The sequence below is a fragment of the Pagrus major genome, chromosome 23 (assembly GCF_040436345.1).
Source record: "Pagrus major chromosome 23, Pma_NU_1.0".
NCBI lineage: Eukaryota > Metazoa > Chordata > Actinopteri > Spariformes > Sparidae > Pagrus > Pagrus major.
In genome coordinates this window covers 7,837,599-7,862,887 of record NC_133237.1, presented here as the reverse complement: position 1 = coordinate 7,862,887, position 25,289 = coordinate 7,837,599, and the positions used below count along the sequence as shown (strand labels likewise).

The 25,289-nt window shown below is 41.0% G+C and overlaps 5 protein-coding genes across 5 annotated transcripts; 2 read left to right on the top strand and 3 right to left on the bottom strand.

The window, feature by feature from the left end:
• Nucleotides 1-127: 127 nt before the first annotated feature.
• Nucleotides 128-2,242, top strand: rrp7a (ribosomal RNA processing 7 homolog A). The gene is made up of 7 exons (XM_073494559.1): nucleotides 128-203; nucleotides 406-548; nucleotides 997-1,122; nucleotides 1,218-1,341; nucleotides 1,531-1,628; nucleotides 1,715-1,922; nucleotides 2,056-2,242. Exons 1-7 carry the CDS (start codon nucleotides 140-142, stop codon nucleotides 2,139-2,141), a joined length of 849 nt encoding a protein of 282 aa, XP_073350660.1. The 5' UTR covers nucleotides 128-139; the 3' UTR covers nucleotides 2,142-2,242.
• Nucleotides 2,243-2,717: 475 nt separating this feature from the next.
• On the bottom strand, nucleotides 2,718-6,292 carry LOC141019383 (zona pellucida sperm-binding protein 4-like). Its single transcript, XM_073494286.1, has 12 exons — nucleotides 6,031-6,292; nucleotides 5,749-5,873; nucleotides 5,316-5,436; nucleotides 4,917-5,051; nucleotides 4,650-4,822; nucleotides 4,338-4,417; nucleotides 4,087-4,220; nucleotides 3,794-3,977; nucleotides 3,340-3,484; nucleotides 3,183-3,252; nucleotides 2,970-3,104; nucleotides 2,718-2,883 (listed from the first exon to the last, which is right to left on the bottom strand). Exons 1-12 carry the CDS (start codon nucleotides 6,218-6,220, stop codon nucleotides 2,732-2,734), a joined length of 1,644 nt encoding a protein of 547 aa, XP_073350387.1. The 5' UTR covers nucleotides 6,221-6,292; the 3' UTR covers nucleotides 2,718-2,731.
• An 862-nt stretch (nucleotides 6,293-7,154) lies between these two features.
• Nucleotides 7,155-12,208, top strand: wbp2nl (WBP2 N-terminal like). The gene is made up of 8 exons (XM_073494287.1): nucleotides 7,155-7,306; nucleotides 7,800-7,908; nucleotides 8,060-8,198; nucleotides 8,431-8,523; nucleotides 8,775-8,963; nucleotides 9,484-9,597; nucleotides 10,082-10,158; nucleotides 10,803-12,208. The coding sequence occupies exons 1-8, from the start codon at nucleotides 7,248-7,250 to the stop codon at nucleotides 10,857-10,859; spliced, it is 837 nt and encodes a 278-aa protein (XP_073350388.1). The 5' UTR covers nucleotides 7,155-7,247; the 3' UTR covers nucleotides 10,860-12,208.
• Nucleotides 12,209-14,825: 2,617 nt separating this feature from the next.
• On the bottom strand, nucleotides 14,826-19,974 carry LOC141018946 (heme-binding protein 1-like). The gene is made up of 4 exons (XM_073493696.1): nucleotides 19,897-19,974; nucleotides 16,556-16,694; nucleotides 15,311-15,491; nucleotides 14,826-15,003 (listed from the first exon to the last, which is right to left on the bottom strand). Exons 1-4 carry the CDS (start codon nucleotides 19,972-19,974, stop codon nucleotides 14,826-14,828), a joined length of 576 nt encoding a protein of 191 aa, XP_073349797.1.
• Nucleotides 19,975-22,430: 2,456 nt separating this feature from the next.
• fmc1 (formation of mitochondrial complex V assembly factor 1 homolog) lies at nucleotides 22,431-24,686 on the bottom strand. The gene is made up of 2 exons (XM_073495371.1): nucleotides 24,523-24,686; nucleotides 22,431-23,066 (listed from the first exon to the last, which is right to left on the bottom strand). The coding sequence occupies exons 1-2, from the start codon at nucleotides 24,649-24,651 to the stop codon at nucleotides 22,863-22,865; spliced, it is 333 nt and encodes a 110-aa protein (XP_073351472.1). The 5' UTR covers nucleotides 24,652-24,686; the 3' UTR covers nucleotides 22,431-22,862.
• Nucleotides 24,687-25,289: the final 603 nt, after the last annotated feature.

The window sequence follows — 25,289 nt, the reverse complement described above, 5'->3', positions numbered from 1 at the left end:
TACTTAAATAAAATACTAACCGTTTGAATTTCAATGTCATTTGGGTTGTGATTTTATTTATTTAAAATACAAAGTACAACGTATGTTAAATCCTGTACTTGGTTTTAGTTGTACTTCCGGTGTGAAAGGTCACAACAAAATGGCGCCGTCCAAGAAGAAACATGCCAGTAGCCAACCGTGTATTATTCCAGGCGGATTTACAGGTATTATTTGGCAAAATGAAGGTTATATATTTCAGCTTTTTGCTAGCATGCCGATCTATCCTCGGACAGAACTTTTTCTTGTCATTTTACACGGTTCGGGTGGTGTTTGATCCGTTTTGCCTGTTGAGCAGGTATCGCTCTGTGATTACAGACACTGTACTGAGTGATGTGTTTGCTTGTGTCTTCCTCCTTCTCTTCGCAGTGCTGTCCTTACAGTTTAGTTCCGACAGCGTTGCACAGCACCAGCTGTATGTGAAGGAGCACAAAGTACGAGCAGAGAGGAGCTCTCACAGACCTCTGGACCGGACTTTATTTGTGCTCAACATCCCTCCATACTGCTCAGAGGTACAGTTTATGTAGCTGTTACTCGACGAATAGCCAACTGTGTGGTCTCGTTGATTTGTTAATCATGTCGTTCATTTTCTAATCATAGTAATAACAGCCCGACCGATATCGATTTTTTTAGGGGCTGATGCTCAGCAGTTATCAACGTATCATTTGACTTACGCATTTTTTTTTGCAGTGAACCCTCAAATGTGTTTATCTAACTCTTGTGACAAAGATATGTAACAGAAGCAGGGTATCTTACAGTGTAACAATAAACTTCACTGGAAATATAATAATTATAAATTACCCCAAGCTTCTTTTTCTGCATTATATTCTCTGAAAAAAACAAAGTTTCATGTCAGTACATAGACGTTATATGTGTTGATACTGATATATCTGTGATAGACCAATACCAGCCAATAATATCAGCCAACGGATGTATATCAGTCTGCTGTTTGTGTTTCAGGGTGTTGTCAAAGAACTGTTCTCACAGTTTGGCAGTGTTCAGTTGGTGGAGCTGAGGGACCACCCGGGCTCCTTTCAGGAGTCTGGCCCCAAACTTTCCAGTTTCTTTAAGCCAGCTGAAAAACAGGTGAGCTCTAGCTGTAGTGTCACTGTACTGTATTTGTTATGTACATTATATTTCAGGTTGTCATTTTACCTCTTGTGTCTCTGTCTCTCTTCCAGGGTTTCAAGGTGGGCTACATTGTGTTCCAAAACTCCTCCAGTATAAAAGTTGCTAAATCACACCCACATAATGTGCCTTTGGTTGTCAGTACAGAGCAGCGTCCAGTGAGGACAGGAGTACAGAGTGAGTGATGCATCCATTTTTAGGTTTAAGGTTTAATATCATTCTCCTATTTAATGGCTGTTTTGTGTTGCTTTGCATTTACTCTGCAAATATTGCTCTAGTTTTACAGTTTGAGCTAGGTCCTCAATGATTAAAAATATTCAACTCAGTCTTATAATAATACATTCATGTTGCACTGTCTTATGCCAGAATGGATCCAGACGTACACAGAGTCTTTTATTCAGCCGGACAACCTGCAACAAATAGTCGACTCCTTTATGGAAGACTATGACAAGCGGAAAGAAGAGGTGAGAACTCTGCTGCTCTTCCTTCCAGCATCACCCTGCCATCTAGTCCACGTGACATCAACATGGGTCTGTTTTCTTTGTCACAGGAGGTGGAGAAGCAGAAGAAGGAGGCTGAGCAGCAACAAGAGGATGAAGAGGGCTGGGTGAAAGTCACAAGAGGACCCAAGGGCACCAAGGCGCGCCCCCACAGCGAGGTAGCCAATAAGAAGGCTCTTCAGAAAGAGATGAGGAAGAAGAAGAGGAAGGAGCTCTTGAACTTCTACACCTGGCAGCACAGAAACACACAGAAAGAGCGTAAGTTGCCACTTTAGTTTTTTTTTCAGCATCTGCAGGTTAGACATTGGCTTGATGTTTAGTGAAGGAGGAGACAGAGAGGCTGTTGTAGAACCAAGTAATGATTAACTCTACTTTGTTTTTTTTCCCCCAGATATTGCTGAACTAAGGAAAAAGTTCGAGGAAGATAAACAGAGAATAGCTCTGCTGAGGGCACAAAGAAAGTTCAGACCTTACTGAGTCTACCCCTCATTTTTTTTGCTCATTTCACTGCTTTTGTGTGTTACTTAGCTACATTATAAACCAGAGCCTTTGTGTTAATAAACTATTATTCTGATCGACTTGTTTTCATGATTGTTGAATTTACTGCACCAAGAAGAGATGAGTGACATTTGGGAAATCATTAATGTTAGTAGAGGTTGGTATTTGATTAAAAAGGTGACAAGGAGACCAAATAAAACATAATATATAATATTAATAATATAAAATGACATTTTAAGTATCATTAAAAATAGCTTTCGGAACCATTTTTCACAATTTCCCAGAGGCAAAATTGACATCTTCGAGTTACTTCTTTTGAACCAACCATCAGTCTACACATACTCTTCTTTTACTATCATAAATGACAAAGATGGGCTGCAAATTCTCATATTTAAGAACCTGGAACCAGCAATCGTTTACATGTTTCCTTGAAAAATGACTAAAGCGATTAAATCAATTATCAAAATAGTTGCAGCCCCAGACCCCAGCAAGGTCCCAGTACCCAATCCTGATATAAATAACAAAGTAGAAAAACAAGTTCAAATGCACATTGCAGAAGGTGAAACATTTTATTGAGGTTGTTCCTTGTCAACTTGTGCATCGCAAGCTTGCTGTGCTTCTGGCTTCTGCCTCTTCCTAATGCTTGACCATGCAGTGAACAGTAGGATCAATAGCAGGGCAGCACTAACACCAGAGAGCGTATACACAGTCACCTGAAACACTGGGGAACAGACAAACACATTTGATTCAAGTACTACTGTTGTTCCATCATGTAGGAACTATAGTTTTGTGCTGAGCAGGACTTACTTGTGTTCTGTTTCAGACATGTATTGTCCTCCTGTTCGGTGTTGTTCTGTCCCAGCAGCAGTGGCCCTAAAGAGATGAGCTGGACCTGGTCGGACTCAGAAGCTGCCTCTCTTTTCTGTCTCTCACCCTCAGATGCTGTTGGAGGACAGTTCAATATTACATATACACAGCACATACAGTTTATCAGAGTAAAACATACTGTTATGTACTCACCAATGATGGTGCAACGCTGCGCACAGTCAACATCATTTGTGCAGATTTCCACCCAGCAGTAGAAGTACATCTAAGTGAAGGATTACATACAGACATGTCTGCAGAGATGCACCTTTTTTATATTATTATTATTGAAGTGTGGATGTGATAACCTTACTTCCTCTGAACTTGGACGGCCTGTATGAGGGTCCAGGAAGGCAAAGGTCTTGACATCAAACCTCCTGACTTGGGAGTGGGAGGTGGTCTTGCCCTGGTTGTCCACAGGGAAAGAGCTTCTCATGTTGTCCGAAGGGTTGGGACATCTGTCCAGGGGGTAACAAACGTTGTCAGCTGCTCAGTAAGCTATGCACATACTGTAATTTAAAAGGGACAGTTCACCCCAAAATCAAAAATTCATATTTTTCATATGATTTCTGGAAAGATTCAATACTGTTGAATTTTTCAAATGTATTGTTTTTGGTACTCTGAGCAGCCAATAGTGTCAAAACTCACCAACTCAAACCCAAACCAGTTTAGATGGATAAATGAGAAGGAAAAATATGTATTGTCGATTTGGGGGTGAACTGCCCCTTTAAATATCTAAGGTTGCCTCTGTGATTGCCTCCACTTACCCGTCATAGAGAAGCGTCCACACAGAGTGTCTAGACGCAGGGTAGGCAAAGCAATCCCGTACACGCAGGGAGAGCGTGGGGTCTAAGGAGGGCTGGGCGATGGAGATCTCCACGTATGCAGCTTTACGCAGGGGCAAAGTCAGAGGGAGCTGGTCTTCAGGAAAGAAGGATGTGAAAGATGCATCTGGAGGAACAATTAATCACAAATGCAGTCCTTGAAGTTTTGTTCTAAGATCCTGACACAATGCAAAACCCACACCTGAGTGGTTCCATACCGCTCTCCATTTTATTACCTTTGGCTATTCTCATCTGCATCCTGATGGTCCCCAGTCCAACCACAGGCGGCGGGTTGGTCACTGCATACAAGGACCGCAACTCTGCTGCACGCTTTAAATCTGAAGCCTCATATTCGCACTGGACCTGGAGACTGAAAACGCCTTCTTATCAGAACATTTGTCATCACTAGTGTACGTTAATTGTGAGATTTTCTAACCCTGTAATCATTCTGTCAGAGCCATCATCTTTACAATAATGAACACCTCACCTGAATGGTGAATGTTTGGTTATACTTTTAGTATGCAGCTCCTCCACATCCACCTCATAGATCTTAACATTTCCGTCTACCTAAAAGCCAGGAGGGCACGAAGGGATTCAGAAACATATGTCAACTGCTTACTGATATTCAAGACATATGTAAGGGCAACATTTCAGTGAGAAGATCAGAGCTCTATACAGTGACTGAATTTAGATATTCTTTTCTCTTTTTCTTTACTCTGCATACATTTAGCGTAATCCCGCATGTAATTGAATTTCATGCCAGAATTAAGTTTGTTAAATAAGGCAATATTTTTATTACCTTCATCTTTGCACCACAGTCAGTGATTCCAATCTTGAAGACGGCAGTGTCTTGGGTGGTGACCACAGGGAAACACTGTGGCTGATCCTTGACTATGAGGCTGCTGGGATCGATGGGTAGGTCTGTGTCTGTGGCCTTTACTGAGAACACAAAGTGTCCGTCCAGAGAGCAGGCTGGAGGGACGGTCAACATACAGGAAGATGTGGTCTGTTTACACGGTTTATGCAAATGTTACACCAAATCACTTGAGACAAATGCCAATCTTACAGTTGAGTCTGTAGTAGCAGGTTGAATCATGAGCATCGTAGCAGCATCCCAGTTTGTGGCATGCGTCTCTAGGAATGCTTTGGTGGCCACAGTCAACTCGCAAAGCTCTTTCTATGTCACAATTTCCAGGTAAGGCTGGAGAAAACACATTGTTTTAGGGTCCTGAACTGGCATGATAAATTGTAAACCCTCTCTGTATGGTATAACTGATAATATCATCCAATAGCATCACCTTTGTCTAAAGGAATTCCTCCAAACTCTCAACCAGGCCCCAAAGGAAAATGTACCAGTTTAAGTTTTGATTACTCAAACTGATGAAAAATTAACACTGACTTCAGATATAGGAGACATAATCTGTGTCAGTGAGCTTGTTTACACTCATCAGCGGTCTCCACTCACGTGTTGGAATGAGTCGACTCCTCTCACTGTGTCTCTTTATCAGAGGACAGCTGATGTTTACCCTGAACCATCGATCCTCTCCTGTCAGCTGTACCTGCAGAGGAATGACCACTTTGCTGCCCTGAGGATCAAAGGTCATCACAATGTAGATGTTAAGAAGCCATACACGCTATTTGTGTTTTTTTCTGAGAATCCTGCCAAGGTAGTATTTCATTCTCACACAATATGGTTAGAGAATGTAAAACATATTTCTGAGGGTTTCTGAAAAGGAAACATATTATTAAAGTACATTCTCTTCCATTCTTTTGTGCGATTTCATATTTAATATCATTTAAAGATATCTGGGGATTTCTTAAAGAAAATATTAGTAACACTTGCTTTTTACATAAGAGAAACAAAAAGTTCAGACCAATAACTTAACACCTTATTTTACCTCAATCTGGGCACAGCAGCTGTCATATCTGCTGTGGAAAGAGAGGCTCTGGTTTTTCTCTCTGCTCAGTCTCACTCCACAGGAGCCCTCAGACTGAGGCACTGGGACTGTGGCCCCTGTCAGGTCTAATAAATCAACAAAGGACACACAGTGTTGATGGATCCAACACTAATATAAGGGCCGATTTTGAAACGAAAGGATCGAAACGATTTCCAAACATTTTTGCCATCCATCTTAGCTGTTGGACATAGGCCTACATTGCAACAAAAAACTTGATCTTACCTTTAACATGTATATTACTTTTGACCAGCGGACCAAAAACAGCTCTTATCCTTCGAGGAGAGCAGGTGACCCTCGGCAGGACGAGCTGATCAGGTGTTTTCCTCACCTGGCCGGTTAGACAACCGCACTGGTGAGCCATGAAGGCAAAAATGAAAGAAATCAAACAAAGTTTGACACAATGATAGTCCATCTTCTTGTTTATATATTTTTGCTTATACGGTTTAGACTCCAGAAATATCAGGTCCTTCCTTTGACACGGGGGAGAGGTCACGTGACTTCTGTTAATTAGTATTTATTAGTTTGGGGCTTGCTGCGTCCTCCACCACAGGACGAGAGCAACACGTGCTCGTGTGCTTTTTGATAATACGTTGAATAGATGTCACACATTTTCTCAGCTTTGACCACCTGTGCGCCCTGAGAGCTGCCGGGTTGGAGCTGATTTGAAAAAGTAGGACAAAAATAAGCTGGTAATTACACTAAAAGGTCATTGTTTAAATAATACATATCATGCTGAGCGCGTGCATGGCCCAACGTATCCTCAGGGAGCCATTAAATGAAATCATTGCGTAACTCAAAGGCCTTGCCAACCCCCCTCCCCATGGCAATGCTTGTACCCATCTAATTATTACATAAGCAATCTTAAACCTTTATTCACTGCTGCACCCTGCCAGGGTTTCGTTTGTGCTGTCCTGATGAATCTGTGATTGCGGTAAAAGTCCATTAATTTTTCAAGTATTTGGGCTTAGAACTAATGTTATAATGAGCTGCTTATCAGCTGAGTACAGGGACAGCTTTCATCTACTGTGTTAATCATATTTCACTGAATTTGAATTAGTTGTATTTAACTAGACTCGTATTCTTGAAGGACATGATGGATTTCTGTACAACTGTGATGCCAGAGGACACAGCGAGCATTAACATCACATGTTGAGGTCAAAACTTTTACTGGACAGAACCTGTAGCTATTTATTTAGCCTATTAAATTACTATATATATGTTTACGCGATCAGATTTCAAACAATGATCCAGACGGCCAGGTACAGTATCAGCAGGACGCAGCAGATTGTATGCTAATGATGTTGACCTGTGTTAAATCACGAGTTGTCAGACGGTGTCGTGACGTAACACGGATGACGTTTCTGTGGCACGGGCATCCCCGTCGGGCTGACAGACTTTAGCACTACTAGCATCAGGAGAGCAGAAGACGTCTCCCAAACATGGCTCTGAATCGGAACCATTCGCAGAACGGCGGCGTTTTGATAAACAACGGAGAAACGTATGTGTGTTATATTGCGTCTGTGTGGTTAATTAAAAAGAAACTAGCTAGCTGTCGCCTCTCTTTTTGGCTTGTTTACCTTCTTCTTTCCAGTGCGTAGTCAACATAATGCTATCCAACCGCTAGCCTCCCGCTAGCTGGCCTGGTTAACATTAGCATGGCTAACGCATCTGTTCCGTTGTTGACGTTTACGATAGTCATGTCGGGGCAATTCAAACGTTGTTTTAATCTGTGGTAATATCGTATTTTTACAGACCGACTTCATATTAAAGCAAAATGGCTAATTTGTAACGTTAGCTGACTATCAAAACAGGAAGTAGCTGACAGCTTGGATGTTGACATTTTGTACAAACAGGATTTTGGTCATATTATGTAATGTGGGTTAGCTACTCGTTCTGAAACCATTCTCACATGACTACTAAATTAAGTACCGCCATGTTCTGTGGTGGCTGTAACAGGGCACTTTATTCTCACCTGTTTCTTCTTTACTCAGTGTTTTAAGGGAATGTAAGAATGTGGAGCTGTCGTTCAGTGACGTCTCCTGCAAGACAGACCTGCTGAAGGGGACCAAGAAGGGCACCGTTTACCTCACCCCATACAGGGTACAGCCAGAGTTATACAAAATATATTCAACATACATCACATCTAACACCATGGCTGCTTCTTGAGTGGAAAGTTGGCAGTATTGATATGTTCACACATCCCATCTCTCCTCACATACTCTCTTGCCTCTTCTCTCATTCACCTGCTTAGTTGCTGTTTGTGTCCAGTAATACCAAGGACTGCCTGGGTTCAGCCATGTTTCCCTATTATCTGATGAAAGGCTGCAGCATTGAGCAGCCAGTCTTTGCAGCCAACTACATTAAAGGGACAGTGTCCGCAGAGCCTGGTGGTAAGTGGCCTTTTGTTTTAACTCTCAGCTACTAATGTTTTATTTGTTTGAGTTTGTGGCAATAATTTGTAATATGTCTATAAATGTCATATTCATCTGGTAAAATGCAGCAGATATGAAGTGCATCATCTTAGTCATAATAAAAGGGTTGCACTTATCTGTCTCCTATGTTGACATTCACAATACAATATATATAAGTGTAGCTTCTAAATGTAGTTGACTTTGTCACCAGGTGGCTGGGAGGGCCAGGCCCATTTCAAGATGTCATTCATCAGTGGAGGAGCCATAGAGCTGGGACAGCATCTCTTCAAACTGGCCACAAATGGTTTGTATGCTAGTTTCCTCAATCACTGTGGCCTATGCTTTACGTGGCTTAATAATCATGGAATACTCCTTAATGTAGGGGTTAAAAAAAGTATTTAAAACTACCCCCTAAAGTTCTTTTTAAAGGGTGACCCCATTACTATAGATATATATAAGTTGTGCCAAAATCTATGATTGAGGGAACACAACCATAACTGTTTGAAAGTCTAGGTTATTTGTTGTGAAAGATCCTTTTCTCTTGCTGTGTTTCAGCTTCTCGTGCTGCTCCTGCCCAAAACGGTGCTGCCTCTTACGGTTATCCTTCACCTGGAATGATGAATGGCTATGGCCCACCTCCAGCTGCTCCTCCCGCCTATCCTTACCCAGCCCCTCCCCAGCAGAATGGATTCTACCCCCCTGCTGCTGGCAACATGGGCTACCCCTGTCCAACAGCTGCTGCAGGTGCTGAATTCAGTGATTTGTAATTTTTCAGATTCTCCTGAAGGTACCCATGACAAATGAAGTCTAGTGCTTTTAGGTTAGCCAAATAGTCAATATAATTTTCTTGAATAATCTCAACTCAAGGTCCACTGACTTGCTTTCTTCTGGTGATTGCTTTCACTTTCTGTTTTTTGTTCTTTCACTTTCACAGTCAATAAATGTAATATAGCAAACAGCAGTGTAAACTCTAAGATGTGCAAGAAATATAACCGTTTTAGCCTTTTAGTCATGTTTTCCTGCATGTGTATGCAGTGTAGACATATTTGTTTTTGTTAAATGTCCTCATTGCACATAAGTAACAACTCTTTAGGCACAAATAATGCTGTGGTTGCTTTCTCCCTTTCAGCGTTCTGTTTTTTTTTCTCTTGTTTGTCTCATTTTTTTGTTTTTGCTGTGTAACTAATTGCCTACACAGCCTGTAAGCTCCTTTGACCTTGAATCTCCATCTATTTATTCTGTCTGTCTGTCTATTGTGTTCCAGGAATGTACCCATCTGGTTTTGACTACATGGCTCCACCTCCTCCCTACCCTGGGCCACCCCAAAACTGGGCTGCAGCGCCCCAGAACTGGACAGCAAAAGCCCCGGCACCTCCAGGTCTGTTCTCTCTCCCTATCTCTCTTTATTTTTCCTCTCTGTACGTCTGTGTCACTGCACCCGTCAGATCTGATCTGTCTGCCTCAAAGTGAATCACTTTGAATCACGCCACCAAAAAAAGGGGTACTGATGTCTCATCTGCTACACATCAAAATTTCAAAAGGATAAACAATCTCCCCTCTCCATTCCCATTCACTTTTCTGGCACCTTGTGGATTTCAGTAAAAACAGTCTCACTCTGCGCACAGGGTGCTGAAATGTCAGTTTGGCATATTTCTATTTTAGAAAGAGCTCTAGTTGGATGTTTGCCTCTGTGCACCCTCAGGGTGTGCCAGTGGATTTTGTCTAGAGGATTCCCAGAGCTGTCAGTCGTCGTGCTTTATGTGACTAATATGGAGCTGTAGCGTCTGTTCCTAAATATGTTCAGTAGTCAGTACTGTCTGTCTTAATCTCCCCGTGTTTGTCACATTTCATTTTATGCACAGGTAACTCCAAGGCGGCCGAAGCAGCAGGCAGCGCTTACTACGATCCCAACAATCCACACAATGTCTACATGCCCATGGTAAGCTGCCCTGCTTGTCTTTTCCTCAGTTAAAGTTGTGTGGAAGTTACATGCGAGTTCTCCTTAAATGTACCAGTTAGTATAATTAAGTATTTTTCATTATTTTATATTTTTATTTCATTTATAGTATTTGTTTTCAATTCAGTTTAGTTTCAGCTAGTTTACAGAGTGGGTTAGGGTAAAAATAAACTCATTTCAGTTTATTTTTTATTGTTTAAAAATGTTTTGTGTCAGTTTATTTTTTATCAGTTTCAGTATTAGTTTTATATTTTTTATTATAATATTGGGGTATCTTTCAGGGGCAAGATTTTAGAAGGTCTGAGTAGTTGTTACAAACAGGCACAACACTTTGTGAAGGCAATTGACTCACAGTCATGCAGACATTCCAGTCTCGATAAACATACGCACCAGTGCCTCGTCATGCTTGTTGTGATGACAAGTTCAACCATATTGACAAATATTGACAAGACATTTCCTGTATATTTTTATTTTATTTAGTTTTGTAAGTACACAATGTCGTTTTGTTTCTTTCCCTTTCAGTTAACCAAGATATTTTTTCACACCTATTCTCAGTTCTTAGTTTGGTTTTAGTTAACTATATAAACCTTTGCTTACACAATGCGTTTTTTTGTATTTCCACGCAGGAGCGACCTCCACCATATGCACCTTATCCAGACTCCCCTGACAAGAAACACAACTAAGGCTCAGGCGCCATCACTTCAGTGACACTCCTCTCCCTCTTCCTCTGTATCTTAAATATATTGTAAAGCAGGGACTAATGTTGATGGATACCTACTCAATTGTAGAACACAGAAAAGAAAAAGCAGGTAATAGAGGGCTCAAAGATGTCAGTGATAATTCACCAGTGAATTAATCATATTTTGGATACTGGAATAGCTCATGAAGCAATCAGTTCTTTTTAATACTATTTTCCCCTATTTTTCTTAAATTTATTTAAAGCAATTGACAACTTGTAACTCTAGCTTTTCTGAGAATCATCATTATTAACATTCTCAGTGATGGGATTTATTTTGCTTTGTCTAATACTCTAGTACGTAGGTACAGGGACCTAAATGGTCCTTGTTAAGAGCTGAAAGGAGGAGGCAGTGTGGGGAATGTATTTTTTAAGACAGATTTATTACCAAAACATTTTGTAGCAATTTCTTGATTGCAGTTCCTACACTTATAAACAATAGCAACACCTATTATAAAAAGTATTTTTGCAGTATCATTGCCGTTACCGTGTGTTTCCTATACAGTAGTTTTGAGTAGTTGTCCATATACAAAAACAGACCTGGGTTGAATAGTGTTTAGTCACACAATATGTCATTGATTCTCATACTATGACTAGAAGTTTCCTTCATATATGAACAGTGTGATCTTGTACTACATCAGTTACAATACATGACAGTCTAAGTAATTCCATTCATTGTATGGCCCAACTCTCACAGTCTGAACCTCTCAGTCGTAAAATAAAAAATGTAATGGAGGTCGTTATGAAATGAAGCAGTGCATTGTTTGAAAAAAAAGAGGGACTTTTTTTTTTTTTTTACATAAGTCTATGCGTGTGCAATATTTCAACCTCACATAACAAGGTTACAGATGACAGGCTGGGGTTACCTGAATGACCCCAGGCTCTACTTCTAGCTTCTGTTGTATTCATGTATGCAAAGCCCAGCTGAAACCAGAACTCTACCCTTGGTATAATTACACTAGTGTGGGGTTACAGGGCCATGGTGATACATTAAGGGCACATCAGTGTTTGGCCTGCTGTTGAAACTTCTGAACGAAAACCATTTATTCCTGATTAAAGAAGGGTGAGGCGCCAGCAGGCCGTGTAATTGCCCCCCCTCTCATTGTGCATCAGTTAAGACCTGTTTTGAAGGACTATTTGCACACAGTTGTAGTGGATACAGGATTTTTGAAGGGCGTTGTTTTAGTTTGCTTGAATTAATCAAATGTCTGTATATTAATCTCTCTTTTGCAGTTCTTATTCCTCTTGCTGAATTTTGTCTGTCAATTAAATCTAATAAATGAGTCAATTATTGAATTTTGCATTTTGATTTTTTTCATTTATCTCATCTCCATGAATTTAAACACTGTATGACTTGAATTTTAACACATTTATATAATTCTCATATATTTATGTGTCCGGAATTTAAATTAGGGGCCTGATTTAGGTCCCTAATTTAAATTCCTAAAGTCATGTGACACTACACGTGTGTGTCAAATTGAAAGTAATTTATTTTTACTCGTCACAGCAAGAAATGAACACTGTAGGGCTGGGCAATATATCAATATTATATAATTTCATGATAACGGATTAAATATCCTACGGAAGCCCTAAAGGGCCATGCATTCAAACATTTTATTTCCTCCGTTTTCCCGTGATAACGAGTTAATTTCATTTGTTTTCTCGAGATCTCGAGTTATTTTCTCGAAATAACAACTGCCGTTTTCCCGAGATAACAGGATAATTTTCTCGAGATCTCGAGATAACGAAACTTTGTTTTCCCGAGATAACGATATAATTAATTTGAGATCTTGAGAAAACAAAACGATAGTGTAGTATATTACATCATTCAGTATAGCAATGTCAGAGGAGCAGGAGCATATCGATCACCACGTCGCATATCTTTTCAATCAAGGCCTGACACAGGCTGAAATAGCATGATGCCTTGCTATTACAGATAATATACACATTAGTGTGCGTAATCTAAAAAGACGGTTAGCAAGGCTTCAGCTATATCGGCGGCGCAATCTAAGTGAGCCTGATGTCATCGGTAACTACATAGCTGACCAGCTACGAGGTCCCGGGCATCTCCATTATCTCAGGCCTATCATATCACAGTCATTATCTTGATATCTCGAATTAATTATATCGTTATCTCGGGAAAACAAAGTTTCGTTATCTCGAGATCTCGAGAAAATTATCCCGTTATCTCGGGAAAATGGCAGTTGTTATTTCGAAATAATAACTCGAGATCTCGAGAAAACAAATGAAATTAACTTGTTATCACGGGAAAACGGAGGAAATAAAATGTATGAATGCATGGCCCTTTAGGGCTTCCGTAATATCCTTTTAGACGTTGGATATTGTTATTTTGTGAAAAGTGTTGTTTTTTCCTGGTTTTAAAGGCTGCATAAAGTGATGTCATTTTCTGAACTTACAAGACTGTTCTATTTGTTCTAATACTTCCCTTTACCCACTTAGTCATTATATCCCCATTACTGATGATTATTTATCAAAAATCTCATTGTGTTAATATTTTGTTAAAGTACCAATAGTCAGCCCTACTTCATCATTATCGAGGTATTTGGTCAAAAATGTTTGAGGACATTTTTCTAAATACTAGCTACTGAGAACATAACATAAACAAGGTAAAACAGTATGAAATTGTGTTGTCCTTTGAGGACAGTTCCTTTATTCAGTTTATTCACTCGTGAAAATCAATAAGTGAAGATTTGTAATTTTTCTTAAAATTTGTTCCTCAACACTACATAGTGCACCTTTAAGGTCATATATATCACCCAGTCCTACCACAATGTGAAATAGCTCAACTGTACAGTACAACTGTTTTGACTGGTACTGTCTCTGACAGCGTTTCACAACGTGAAGCAATAATACAACTAGAATTATCCATACTCTTACTGAATAATATATTTAATATATTACGAATCACTATCAAACCTGAACATTTTATTCACTCTTACCACAGAAAATCACTCTGTACAGATGTTTCTCATAACACAGCTTCAAGAGTCTGAATAAATAAAGATGGCGTCATGCACCTAAACACAAATATTCACTACACACAAACAGATCAGCACATAACCACAAAGTTGATAACAACACCTATAGCTAGCTAGTTAATTTCCACTCACAGATGTTCACCCATTAAATCACAAAGACTAGTTCTACTTATGGCTCAACTCCTTTTTCTTTCCAGTTCCTCACTCAGGAAAAGGAAGTGTGCTTCTTACTACCATAATGTTAATTCTGTACATTTCTCAGTAGCAGCCATTCAACTGTAAACTAGAATAAAGATGTGTAAGCCCTACTGTGTGTTCTTCGGGGAGATGGGAGCTCTACAGGGACATTATCAACCCTCTAGGACAAACACGTAGTTCTAAAAGGAATGAAAAAAAATCAATTCAATTGTATTTAAATGCAGATTCATATTAGATCACTCACTGAGATACTATCTAAAGGTAGTTTCTTTAAGATCTACTTCCCCTCAGCTTAAAGAACTAAACTCTGTCACAGTGCTGCATACATACTGTGTTCAGGACTCCTACTAATACTTTTATATCTTAACACTACATTTATCTAGAAGCCTTTAATCACTCTGGTTGAGTTTAAATGGAAAATGTGATAATGAAATGAGAAAATGCTGCTGTACTTATGTTAAATTCTAAATTGTCCCATCGCTTGAACACCTAACTTCAGTGTAGCTACTCTATGTGTGACGAGCAGAAGATCAGATGGGTAAAGGCAACATGGGTAATCTCTATGTGTCCATTTGGGTTCAAAGGTCTATCAAGTCACCATATTGCTCTTATCAATCAAACACTGTTAGAGCTACAGGATTGTCAGTAGTGAAGGGTTATTAAGGTTGAATAAAGACTTCAGCATGAGATTCATGACACTTTTCAGATCTGATCTCCTACGGCTCTTCCTGTAGAAACCAGACCTCGTTGCGGCGTCCGTAAGGCTTGAGCGGTGGGTCGTAGCTGCAGCAGAAGTACTGCTTGCGCTGAAAGGGGGCTGTCTCGCCCAGGGTGCGCGTCAGACGCAAGGCCTCCGCTCGGTACTCACTCTCCCCCGCGAAGCCTCCAAACTGCCTGTGAACGAAAGAGGACATGGGGAAAGTTTTAGTTAGCGGGTTTGACTGAGTGAATCATGTGGAAGTGGTGTCACATCTGAGTTCAACAGGGCGCCAAAAGGCACACATGCACATTGATATTTCAAACAACGAGCACCAGTGAGGTCAAGTGAACCCGCCTTAGGACCTGCTCTACCATAACAGGCCTGGAGGAGACTGAACATCCAAAAATAAAATGGCTACTAGTGCACTTGGGTTAGGTGGGGTAACTGTGCTGCAAGGGGGTTTCAAAGATTTTTAAGTGAGACACTTTAAATGACACCTACAGAGCATAGACAGTCATGCCGGGCCGCTCCTCAATCTTGATGGCACTGTCGGTGGGAGTCGGGGGGCCCTGCTGGTAGATGGTGGGGATGCGGATGCCGACCATCAAACGGCGAGACAGAACGCCGTCGTTCCGTGGGTACACCGTGATGATGATGGGAGCTGCTGTGCCCATGGCCTCACCTTCATAGATTAAGTCAAAAAGACAGAAAGTCGGTTTAAAAAAGGGGGGAAACATAGAGAAAAAAGCAGAGAAACTCCACTGCCCTCACTACCTCCATGTAAAGGTCAGGAATTGTGGGTTTTGTGTGGAGTATATCATTATGCAGATGCCGACAGTGATAGTTTTTATCCAGACACTGCGGAACAGGCCGTGTAAGTCACACCTCTATAAATAGCAAAACGGATAAACTGAGGATTGTGCACCGAGGCCTGGTCTTCAGACTGCACTTCTAGTTGGCTGAGGTTGTGTTTGTCTGGTGAGCTACAGTGTGGAAACAGGACCTCAAAGGCATTAGCGTCTGAGCATTATTCACATGTATCCTCCAATAAAGCCAAGTCATTTTGAGTGAAAAATAACAGTTGTTAAATAACACTATATTCATAATGAGGACACTCTTAGAGATTAGATGCATGTGTCAATCCAGATTCAGACTGACCACTGTGTAAAGGTCCAGTGTGTATGATTTAGTGGCATGTTGAGGTGAGGTTGTGACTGCAACCAATTGAACACCCCTCACCTCAGTCTCCCCTATGCAGTGGCTGTTAAAAATGCAAAATAACAGGAAAGACTGTCCTCTCTAGAGCCGGTGTTTGGTTTGTCCGTTCTGGGCTACTGTAGTAGCTAATGATTTCAGCTGATTATACACTAAAGAAAACATAATTATGAATATTATATTCCATTTCTGCTCCTAAATCTCTCTAAATCATACACACTGGACCTTTAAGTTAATTGATTATTAAATAAGTAATGATTTTTTAAAAAACACACACCTTTTATAAGCTGCAGTATTTGCCACTCACTCGAAAAAGAGCCAAGATGAGTCATTTTTGTAAATCCAAAAATGTTTTAATCTAATAGCTTTCCTTTTACCAATTACTTTGTGGCCTTTAGCAGACTATGACAAATATTTCTATGACATTACATGAAATCACATGCATAAGAAATGTATGATCCAAGATGCGTGTCCGTGAACATATCTTAGCACACTGATCCACCTGTAGGTCAGATTTTCTGATTGGCTTACCTTGTTCATTGCTCCCGCCGATGTACATGAGCAGCTTCCTCACCAGCTCGCCTGTCACTTGGTCGAAGGTTCGTCCCTCAGAAGAGACAGTAGCATATTTAGCACCGTCGTACCGCCGCACCTCAAAGCTCACTCCATCCTATAGGGAGGAAGGGAAATCAAGCACAGCTCCACACTGTGACATGCACAAATGCATAAATCGCTTTCATGCACACACACAAATGACACATAAACACAGTTGTTCGCTTCCTAGGAATGGGTGCTGGATCTCAGATATGACTCACCTCTCACACACTGATGTTAACAATCTGCTCCTATAAGAACCAAAGCCTCGAACTGGCTGGGTTTACACTTGGAGGAGTTCAATGTGTGTGTGTTTGTGTGTGTGTTTGTGTGAGTGTGACTGCACACATGTGGGTGTGTGAAGACAATGTGGGCAGCCAAATAACGAGATGCAGATGAAACGTATTTACACTGATTCGATTTAATTTCTTCTTCTGCTCTGCAGTGTTCAGTCAGGCTACAGAGAATAATGGGCACGCTCTTACATAACAGCACACAGGCTAACACAGACACACACACACACACACACACACACACACACACACACACACACACAAAAATCACCCCCACCCCGAGACATACAGCTTTAATATGATGCAACAGTTTTGCATTAAATATGATTAAGTGGGGCTAATGTGGAGCACAGTCACTCGACTACGCTGCTGAGCAATAAGTTTAATAGGTTTTGAAGGAATCTGGTCACTGCTGAGACAGTGATGCAGGTTTCAAATGCTCATTTCCGCTAATGTGATTATACCTCTGTGGTGTTTTATAGTGTGTGGCTTTGTGTGTGTTTGTATAACGTTGTTAAGCACTGGAATTTAATTTCATAATGTCATTGTCATATCTTTCTCCTCACAGTGTTTACCATCGATCTGTGAGAAGCTGCTGTCAAATATTTTTTATTTCCCTGATGACAGCAGCAGTCAGAGCCAGAGCTGCAATGATTAATCAATAAATCAATTAGTTTTTGATATATGATCAGTCAAAATTCTCAATATTTTCTGCTTTCTTTACTCCTTTCAGACAGTGAACTGAATGTATTTGGGTTTTGGTCAAATCAAGACATTTGAGGCAAACTAATCGATTAATCGAGAAAATAATTGACAGATTCATGGACTTCTGATTTCCACTGCATGTTCTCATTCTCCGATGGGCTTCTTCAGTTTTCTCTTGGAGGATTGAAAAACTGAAATCTAAAAATATCCTGCAGATGAGTTCATCTTTATCTTACATGTGAATTTCTGACTGTGGGCCTACAGTATTTACCGATCACATAGTAATTGCATGTCATCCAGTTGCTGTAATTGTGTTACTAACACATTTTAATCCAGCCAGCAGTGAAAAACCTGTAATCAGACGATGCAGCCGCGTTCATTCCTCAGCACATACAAGATAACATTATGTTATCATTGGGCTCTAACTTGTGACAGGTACCCGGACTCCTGCATAGTAATTACAAGGGCTCTGCTCTGTATGGCTTGTCAGTGGGCCCACCATTAACATTGTGTGCGGGTGACTTAAGAAAGCAGAGCCTGACTTTGGTGAAGTAGAGCAATTAATTTGTCTGTCTTGTGTCTGCGCTCGTGTGCATGTGTGTGTTTAGCTGCCAGCCTATACAGTGATAATTACTGTGTCTAAACAGAGCACACAGAAGGTGTTATCACTGTTAAACTGCCTCGTCTTTTCATGTTCGGTGAGAATCACCTTCCACATTCAGTAGCAAACTTCTAACTGAACCCCACCCATATTGCTATGCTGTGAATGTGTGTGTGTCGGTAGGTGCGTGTGTGTACCCTGCCAGGCAACTCCTCTGTATTCTGTGTCAGTTTTAATTAAGAGTGTAAGGTGTCAGAGTGCTCCACAGATCAGGTGACAAGCTCTGATTTCAATACCTACTCTACAAGTCAAGTCCAGAGATTTGGTGCAGTTTGAGCTCTGACTTTTAAAGGCTGTTTAACACGTCAGCACTGTAATGAGCTCGGACATCATATCCACATTATTGAAGACTGATCACTTAATATGATCATCTGTCCACTTTTCTGCAAATTTTAACAAAATGTGAACCTTTTCTTAAAGAGCTCTGCAGTAAAATGTATTCTTTTCCGGTTCAAATGTGAGTATTTCTAATTGAAATCATTCAAATGTAGTTGTTTTTACATATACTGCTGGTTTAAACTGTCTTTTTTGCATTTCAGCCGCAAACAATAGATGTTTGTATGCAGTGTCGGAACAGATCTGTCCTCCTGTGTGTATGTGTGTGTGGATAAATGTGTCAGTTTGGGTCATTTGGGTCCGTGTCTGTCTGGTCAGTCGGGCTTTTGTGTCCCTGTCAAAAGTGAGTAGATAAACACACAAAGCCACTCTCACAAACCCCCTGCCAACCCTGACATTACATGGCCACATGCACATTTACAGTAGTGCACTGTGGGTCAACAGGGCACGAGAGAAGGACCTCGAAACGGCTGTTAGGCACTGCTCCGCTTGACAGCACACATCACTGAGTTCACTGGAATCTCTCCAAAGAGTGCATACATTAAATAGGGGCAAACACAGTGAACATAAACACAACAAGGGGGTCGGGGTGCTGATATGGAGAGGACATGCCCTTCCTCCTCTACCTCCTGACACTGTCGTCATCGGTGATGGTCTGTGTATCAGTGTGCACACCTAATCCATATCTGAGCTCAGGGGTTAACCACAAACACGTCTGACCTGCACCCTCTTCTCGGCCAGGGTCATTTAACTCGTTCCCTGAGGTTTCACGTGCATGCATACACACACGCACGCACGCAGGCATCTACAATGTCACGATGGAAAAAACAGTGACGCAAAGCTTTACGCGCGCAAATGAATGGAGAACCTCAAAACCTTGTTTAAAGGTTACACAGAAGCCAGCATCACCATCTTTATTCATGTGTGCCCTGTTGATTGGCAGAGGACCTCTGGCTGCTGTGCCCCTTTGCCCCACACTGCGGCTCAGCGGGCATCCTTATAGGTCACAAGCAATTAACTGGCAGGCTGCTCGTCAAGGTTACAGAGGATGTGGTAACAGCAGGGAAAACACGATTTTTCAACAACAATTACCATAACATAACCTTGTTAGTGTTCAGTGCTGGGTAAAATATGAATGCAAACAGAAGGAGAAACACTGCACCTTTACAGTAGAGCTGGATTACTGTGCGTAATCGTAGCCGCGCAGAAAAAAGGCGCACAGGGCAGAATTAACAGAAGCTTTAAAGACATCGCAGTGATGAAGTTGTGTGTGACAGGTGTACCTTCGTCTCAGTGCTCAGCAGTTTATATTCCGTCTCCTCGGTGTTTCCGAAGAGCGAATTCTTAATCATGCCAAACATGTCGCTTCGGCCGGGTCACCTCTCCTCTCTCCGCTCCTTCGGGTTGTTGCTTGTCCTCCCTGTCGTCCTTGCGCTTCTTTTAAAGAAAACAACTTTCTCTCTCTCTACCCACCGCTCCCTTATGTGGTCGTCTGCAACTCCTGAAAAAAAAACCTTGATGATAGACAAGAGGTAACTTCTAGCAGTTGTCCAGATGCTCCAAAGAGCAAATTCGCCTCCAGAGAAGAGTGCGCGCCTTGCTCCAGCTCTCTTCAACAGATGCTTTTTGTTTTTTCTTCCTTTCGGGGACAGAAGTTGCAGATGCTGACTCCTCGCCCCTTTACTGAACCAAGGAATGAACAAAATCAGCCTCCACTCTGACGGGTGGAGTGTCTCCGCCCTCCTCCTCTCTTCCTCCGCTCTTTAATGTTTCCCTCACCAGCCTGACGCGCACTTATATCACCACCTTTCACTCATAAACGCTTAAGTTTCACTTAACACGGGACATTAAGCTTACGGCATGGGGCTAATTTGCCTTGCCTTATTACCCCCTGATGAGTTCAGGTTGCGCTGACATTAAAAAATACATTGACTTAACTAATTCCCTGGTATGAGATGCAGCATCATAAAGTCTACAGGGAGCCACCTTCTCCAATCCTCCCCCCTTCGGTGCCACTCAGCTTTTGTTAAGGCTCCTCTCTCATTCTGTTTGTCGTGGCTGTCTGCTCCAGGATGCATAAAACAGTGGGGCGTGGAGAAGCGCATTTATATCCTTTTTGTGCAATATAAATTTTGACACAAGCCGTTGCTTTGTCAGTATGCATTGGACTTTCTTTCCGCAGTTGAGCACGGGGCAGCGCATGGGTGCACGTCTTACTCCCTGTGTCACTGTGAGTTGTTTGCTTTAGGGTTGGTCTATTTAAATTCACACTGAAGGCAATGTTAGTCACCACTGGAGAGTAAAAGGAAAAAGGAAGGGTAGATTTAATGGGGGGAAAAAAAAGTGAGATGGATAACATGAGGCCAGAAAAGCCGAGGTGGTGTATGAGGGAGCTGTGGACAGAGGTGAAAAGCAACAGAGAGAAGAGCCCAGCTGGCATATTGTACATATACTGTATAGAGTGGACAAAATCACTGGGTCAACATTCAATTTAATGTAATTGGATGTCTGATTGGATTTACTTAAAGGTGTATTTATTTGTGTAATTTTTTGAGCTCTTGATTCAAATTTCGAGGAAGCAGCTCGTTGTGTTGTTGATCAATTACTCCAGTCTCTCAGGCTCTGTTGAGAAGGGTTCCCTTCAAACTGCTGTTCCTCCTCAGATTCTCTGTTTGGCATACAATGTGATGATGTTAAAAGACTTTTCCTCTTGTCCCATTACATAATCGTGCATTTTCTGCTGCCACTGTTGCACAAGGCGAAAACATTGTGACCTCTTTGTACCTCTGCTGCCTCAAGTTGCCTTAAAGTCTTACATAAAAAACAGTGAAATGTCAAAACATCCCAGAGCCCAGTGACGTCCTAAAATTGCTTCTTTTGTCCAAGCATCAGTCCAAAACCCAAAGACTCTTCATTCATTGTCATGGATGATAAAGAAAAGCAGAAAAATCATCACATTTAAGAAGCTGGAACCAGCAAATGTTTGGAAACTTTCCTTGAAAAATGACCGAAACAATTCATTTTAATTGCCAGTTAACAAAATAGTTGGCAATTAGGGTTCTTTCGATCCACTAATTGATTCATCAACATGTTGTTGCATTTAATGTGGTAAGTCAGTTATGAAGGCAGTGGCACAAGTCAGATTACATTCTCAAATGTGTCAAACATCTTCAGCAACAGTATAACTTCTGCATCTACAACAGAAACTAAAAAACCCTGCATGGAACATTTACTGAGCTACACTACAAACTTCAGTTTTAACAATGCCTACAGACTTGAATCAAAGTCTCTGTAAAGGCTGAGTAATATATTGGTTGGCCAGTATTACTGGCTGCTATTGGCGTATCACAGATATATTGGTATCGCCGTGTATGTGGTCAGATATACATAAAAAAACCTTTATTACACAACTTAATGCAAAAAAAGATACTTGGGATAATTTCTTCATTTTGTCATTTCAGACAATAGTGTACGTTTTATTGTTAAACCATAAAATATGCTGCCTCCATTACATATCTTTATAAAAAGTGTTTGATATCCACATTTGAGGGATCACTGCAAAAAATGTGTGTCTATTGGAAATATTGACTCCCTGGTACAGGTATTGGCCCAGAAAAAATGAGAATTGGGCTCGAGTTCAAATATTGCAGGGCTGTTGTACTGGCTAGCATTAGACTGTGCATACATTCCTGTTTTTGTCCACCCCAATGTACACTCATGCAGAGGCATAAGAGTAGAAGACAACTGCAGGAAAGGCAGTGTACGCCTCAGTGGACTTATCATGTGTCATCAACTTCTTTAAAAATCTCACAAAGTGTAACAGTGACTAATATTTTTAATAGGACAAATGAATCAAAATGAAAATGTACAAGTACAGTCCTTTTGAATGGTTGCTTTTGCCTTCTAACAGGAAAAAAATGACAAAAAACAAACAAAACCAGGTGTGGCTTAGCTGCAAAGTACAGTATATTCACAGCTAAACAACAGATTTTTAATTATCGCTTCACAGTTGCTCCAAACACTCTCGGATAAGAAAAGTTTCCTCACTCTGAACATTGGTAGAACAACAAAACAGGAATAAGTCAAGTTCCCTCATAACAGTCCACGATGGCACAATCTCCAGTCTGCCAGACTCCAGTCAAATATTTTATCCCTTGGGAGTTTACATGAGGTGAAGTGTATGAGACCAGATGAATCAGCCACAGACAAGTCATTTCTGGATAAGGGTCAAGATTTTCTTCCCGTGTCCTCATTTCTCCCAGCCTTTACCTCCTGGCTGAGTGGGCAACCTGAGCCCCACGAGACCCGCCACTTCATCTGGGCTGCGCTCTCCCTTACTGTGGTACAGGTTGTGCAGGTACAGGTGGTTCCTAGTGGACTCCAGCAAACACAGGTACGTGTGCGAGTCATGGTGTGCCTCCTGCTGGGCACGGCAGTACCTCTCTCCTGTTACCTGTAGAAGGAAAGAGAAAGGTATGATTAGTAAAGACGAAATAATGAACCAGATCATAACAAGTAGTCAGTTCCTTTAATCACTATTGGACTTCTTTTTGTGCTTTGTTTACCATAACAGTCACCAACCATAAAGAAAAATTACATCAAGATAACATGAAAGCATGAAGAAAAAACCTTAGGGTCTAGCTGGTGGACAACATGGAGTTAGCAATGACTCCAGTAACAGAAATTAACATAAACAGATGTGCCTATATCACAAGCCTTTCTGCCAGAATGTTTTTTCTCTTCATCATCTGTAACGGCTACGTGGACACTAGGCATTTGGTCCAGTCCCTATAGAGTTTCATATACACATAATAATGCCTCAGGGTTGCTTCAGAGCGTGGACAAATACAGACTGACAAGCAAGACTTGCTCCAAGCTATCTCGCTTCATTGAGCACACATGCATTCAACCACCCTGGTGAGCCATGTTCTCCCAAGCATAAACAATACAAGCTTTAAGCCTATATGCTTACTAACCCTTCGATTCGACAAGCAGCTCTACTGTGGTAAACAGGTAAACAGAGAAATAAACAATCACAAGGACGTCGATGACTTTTTATATCTACAAGTTTATTGAGGTTATGCATATGAATTAAAATAATATATTTTTGAATTTATGGCTGTGCCTGATTGCAAAAAACAAAAAACAATGTCGTTTATTGATGGAAGGATTTCAGTGCCAAATTGACAGGTTGGTTTAATAAATAAAAGCAAAATGCTCCCGTTGTGTTTTTGTTCATGACAAAATGAATGTGGCCACACGGTATTCATCTTAAAATGCTTATTACTGATAAAAACGTTTTGAACGATGCTACAAGTGTCTATTTACACTTGCGGATGAATACAAACTCAATAAAAACTTAAAATTTACTGAATGAACTTTCCCTGACGATTTATGTTACAAAACATATGCTGAGTTTGTTTACTTTGAGTTCACATTAACATAGAGGCTAATCTGCGACGATGATTTTAACACAATTAATGACTGACTGGATCCTATGTGGCATGCTCAACTCTGGTGTGCACACAACATACTGTAGTTAATTCTTTAAAAGACTCAGAGAGTACTACATCTCAACACTGAGTAATGCTACGGGTCGTTAGCTGCTGGCTAATGTTAGCATGCCCTTCTGCTTCACTGTCACCTTGCCCTGAACTATTCCTTGTAAATCTTACAAAGTTAGCCGTGACAGCTGTCCAGTGTTATGTTGGGTATATGCTCTATTCCGACGTCTGTAAACAACCGAAAGGTTAAAGTTATTTTCAAATATAACTAGTCAAATGTCAATAGTCATTCGAGAGGTATCAGGTTAGCTAACGCTAGCCCATGCACGCCCCATGCACCGGTGATGGTAGTTAGCGTGCTAACTTAGCCAACGTTAGCTGATACGCAGTTGGTAGGAAACTCGCCTTATTTTTACGAAACTGGTCCATGACATAGCTGTAGGCCAGGGACTGTTTGTAACTTGGTCCTTGGATGGCACGCAATTCTTTGAGTATTCCTCGGCAGACTCGTAGGGGAGATGACAGCGTCGCCATCTCTGGACGGTGTTGTTGTGATTGTGAGGCGCATGAAGCCAGACAGCCTCAACACAACACCGCACAGTCGATCACATCACTGCTTATCGACCACGAGGCGGCGACATGACACAACAATGAGTTGAGGACACATGTAACGCTTCTTCACAGCTGACTTTTTCCAGCAACAGTTTTAAAGTGAGGTGGATTAAATTGAGAATATTTACACAGCCAGTCACAGTAAATCAATGTATAAATGTTCACCGTAATGAGACAACAAACAAACCGTATTTTTAAGCTATTTTGCGTGTATTTACAGTCCAGTGTGCATGAAATCAGTTTAGCTAATTAAGCTAACCTCTGTGCCATGGTTTGAGCGTTAGCAGTCACTGGTTGATATCTAATCAATCGATTGATGTTTTTGTTTTGTTTTTTAACCCTTTTTCAACTTTATGTAAAAGTGTTTAAAGTGCTTAAACCCAGTTGCTGTAATGTTACAGAAGCAGATGGCAGTGGAACTGAGCGCTCACTCACAGGTGCAAACGTATGAATATAATTAGGAAAAGAACATATTTGCTCAGCAGATTCCCTGGGTGCATACACTGGGAAGAAATGTTAACAGTGGCATTTATCACCACAATTGTTCAATAACTTATCCA

What these genes read in the sequence shown, in the direction of transcription:
- rrp7a (XM_073494559.1), top strand. Translation starts at nt 140, where the DNA reads ATGGCGCCGTCCAAGAAGAAACATGCCAGTAGCCAACCGTGTATTATT. An exon ending in AGTGAGGACAGGAGTACAGA is followed by an intron (nt 1,342 to 1,530) that starts GTGAGTGATGCA and finishes GTCTTATGCCAG; the next exon opens with AATGGATCCAGACGTACACA. An exon ending in CAGAAACACACAGAAAGAGC is followed by an intron (nt 1,923 to 2,055) that starts GTAAGTTGCCAC and finishes TTTTTCCCCCAG; the next exon opens with ATATTGCTGAACTAAGGAAA.
- LOC141019383 (XM_073494286.1), bottom strand. Translation starts at nt 6,220, where the DNA reads ATGGACTATCATTGTGTCAAACTTTGTTTGATTTCTTTCATTTTTGCC. An exon ending in AAGTAATATACATGTTAAAG is followed by an intron (nt 5,874 to 6,030) that starts GTAAGATCAAGT and finishes TTGATTTATTAG; the next exon opens with ACCTGACAGGGGCCACAGTC. An exon ending in GCTGCTGTGCCCAGATTGAG is followed by an intron (nt 5,437 to 5,748) that starts GTAAAATAAGGT and finishes TTTGATCCTCAG; the next exon opens with GGCAGCAAAGTGGTCATTCC.
- wbp2nl (XM_073494287.1), top strand. Translation starts at nt 7,248, where the DNA reads ATGGCTCTGAATCGGAACCATTCGCAGAACGGCGGCGTTTTGATAAAC. An exon ending in AGTGTCCGCAGAGCCTGGTG is followed by an intron (nt 8,199 to 8,430) that starts GTAAGTGGCCTT and finishes CTTTGTCACCAG; the next exon opens with GTGGCTGGGAGGGCCAGGCC. An exon ending in CTTCAAACTGGCCACAAATG is followed by an intron (nt 8,524 to 8,774) that starts GTTTGTATGCTA and finishes GCTGTGTTTCAG; the next exon opens with CTTCTCGTGCTGCTCCTGCC.
- LOC141018946 (XM_073493696.1), bottom strand. Translation starts at nt 19,974, where the DNA reads ATGTTTGGCATGATTAAGAATTCGCTCTTCGGAAACACCGAGGAGACG. An exon ending in TGCTGAGCACTGAGACGAAG is followed by an intron (nt 16,695 to 19,896) that starts GTACACCTGTCA and finishes TCCTCCCTATAG; the next exon opens with GATGGAGTGAGCTTTGAGGT. An exon ending in GGCATGACTGTCTATGCTCT is followed by an intron (nt 15,004 to 15,310) that starts GTAGGTGTCATT and finishes TTTCGTTCACAG; the next exon opens with GCAGTTTGGAGGCTTCGCGG.
- fmc1 (XM_073495371.1), bottom strand. Translation starts at nt 24,651, where the DNA reads ATGGCGACGCTGTCATCTCCCCTACGAGTCTGCCGAGGAATACTCAAA. An exon ending in ACCAGTTTCGTAAAAATAAG is followed by an intron (nt 23,067 to 24,522) that starts GCGAGTTTCCTA and finishes TTCCTTCTACAG; the next exon opens with GTAACAGGAGAGAGGTACTG.